The 2,140-nt window shown below is 48.2% G+C and overlaps 1 protein-coding gene across 1 annotated transcript in view; it reads right to left on the minus strand.

Annotated features, from left to right (window-relative positions):
• Positions 1 to 599: 599 nt before the first annotated feature.
• The window catches only part of mvp (major vault protein), a gene marked incomplete at its 3' end in the record, with an annotated part of 9,637 nt that continues 8,096 nt past the window's right edge, over positions 600 to 2,140 (minus strand). The window contains exon 3 of the mRNA XM_080054449.1: positions 600 to 795. Coding sequence (XP_079910575.1) covers positions 600 to 795 — 196 coding nt within the window. The remainder of the gene's footprint in view (positions 796 to 2,140) is intronic.

The raw sequence follows: 2,140 nt of genomic DNA on the forward strand, positions 1-2,140 counted from the left end.
TAGCCTGGAACAATGTAATTAAAAAAATATCAAAAATGTAGTACTGGTGCCAGATCTCTGTATGCTCCCCCCTAACTGCTAAGGTTAGGGGCCTGTAATGAGCCCCCCCCCCTAACTGCTAAGGTTAGGGGCCTGTAATGAGCCCCCCCCTCCTAACTGCTAAGGTTAGGGGCCTGTAATGAGCCCCCCCCCCCCCCTAACTGCTAAGGCTAGGGGCCTGTAATGAGCCCCCCCTACCTACTAAGGCTAGGGGCCTGTAATGAGCCCCCCCCCCCCCCCTAACTGCTAAGGTTAGGGGCCTGTAATGAGCCAGTCAATTGTTTATTTTTTTAAATAAAGTTGTTCGGGTCTTCAAAGATTAGGAGCCTATATTGAGCCAGTATAGCCTTCGCGATCTACCCACAATGGTCGATCGCGATGGACGTAATGGGCACCCCTGGTCTAGTATCTCCTCTTTTCAGCCTCTGTCTGAAACACTCCATTTTAGAGACTGTCTATTTTAGCCTTCCAACAAGCCCAGTCTGCTATGTTCATTTTTTCAGTTGTGTGTGTTTGTGTTCCTTAAAACGAAATAATAATATAAATATGTCCGTCCATACCTGCTGCACCTCCTCCCCGGGGTAGAGGGGAAAGGGGTCCTGGGTCAGTCGTATCTCCAGGTCGGCATGGCGAAGCTTGGCCTGTCCCGATTGGTCGAACAGGACTGACAGCTCGTCGTCCCGGGCAACAGGGTTCAGCACCACGCAGTAGTGACGGGGAGGAACCATTATCATCCTCACCGGCAGGAAGAGGACCCTAAAGAGAGACGCACAGGGTTAGACCCTAAAGAGAGACGCACAGGGTTAGGGATATGAAACACACAGACAGACAGAGAGAGACAGAGAGAGAGAGAGAGACAGACAGACAGACAGACAGACAGACAGACAGACAGACAGACAGACAGACAGACAGAGACAAACGAAGAGGACCCTAAAGAGAGACGCACAGGGTTAGGGATATGAAAGACACAGACAGAGAGAGAGACGGAGAGAGAGACAGACAGACAGACAGACAAACGAAGAGGACCCTAAAGAGAGACACACAGGAAGAAGACCCTAAAGAGAGACACACAGGAAGAGGACTATGAATGACAGACAGACACACACACACACACACAGGAAGAGAGAGACAGACAGACAGACAGACACAGGAAGAGAGAGAGAGACAGACAGACAGACACAGGAAGAGAGAGAGAGACAGACAGACAGACAGACAGACAGACAGACAGACAGACAGACAAACAAAGAGGACCCTAAAGAGAGACGCACAGGGTTAGGGATATGAAACACACAGACAGACAGACGGAGAGACACACACACACACAAGCAAACAAGTACGTACACACACTGTAAGGGGGACAATAAGGTCTAAAGTCGTAATGCACCCGCGCACACTAACGACAATGAGAGGCACACTTTTTTTCAAATCACTAAGTGCTTATGAAGCCTCTCACCAGTTTGTAAACGCTGACATACTGAGAAATACAGAGAGAGTTTTGTGGAGCTGATAATAGGCTTAGTCAACTTTGTGTCAGCAACTCGTTTAGCGATGTCTTGAATGTAACCGACATTCATTTATATGGAAAAAGTTACACACTAGAGCTTTATGGACTTAAGACTTTAGACCATTTATCTTTATTATTGATTCAACACACAAACACAAAGAGCTGAATCAGGAAAAACCTGCTGATCAAATCTATAGTCTCTTTGTTTCTGTGAGCACACACACACACACACACACACACACACACACACACACACACACACACACACACACGATTAACTTCTTGCTACCTCAGTGTCTTTTAAACAGTGAGTATTTAGCAGAGATGACTCAGAGTTAATCACATGAGCCTGAGTATTGATTCCTCTATTGATCCGGCCGGAGACATTAACTCTATTATCCAGCCACTGATGAGAGAACAGCTTTAGTTCTCAGGAAACAATGGAGATGACGTAATGGGTCAAACATACACTTCATGGGGGCGCCCTTAGCTCAGTTGGTAGGGCGTCCCCCCCCTCCCCCCCATGGGCCTCGGCCAGCAGCGGACCCGGGTTCGATTCCAGCCTGCGGTCGTTCTCTGCATGTCACTCCCCTCTCT

Source organism: Ammodytes marinus (assembly GCF_949987685.1).
Source record: "Ammodytes marinus genome assembly, contig: scaffold_553, whole genome shotgun sequence".
Lineage (NCBI taxonomy): Eukaryota > Metazoa > Chordata > Actinopteri > Uranoscopiformes > Ammodytidae > Ammodytes > Ammodytes marinus.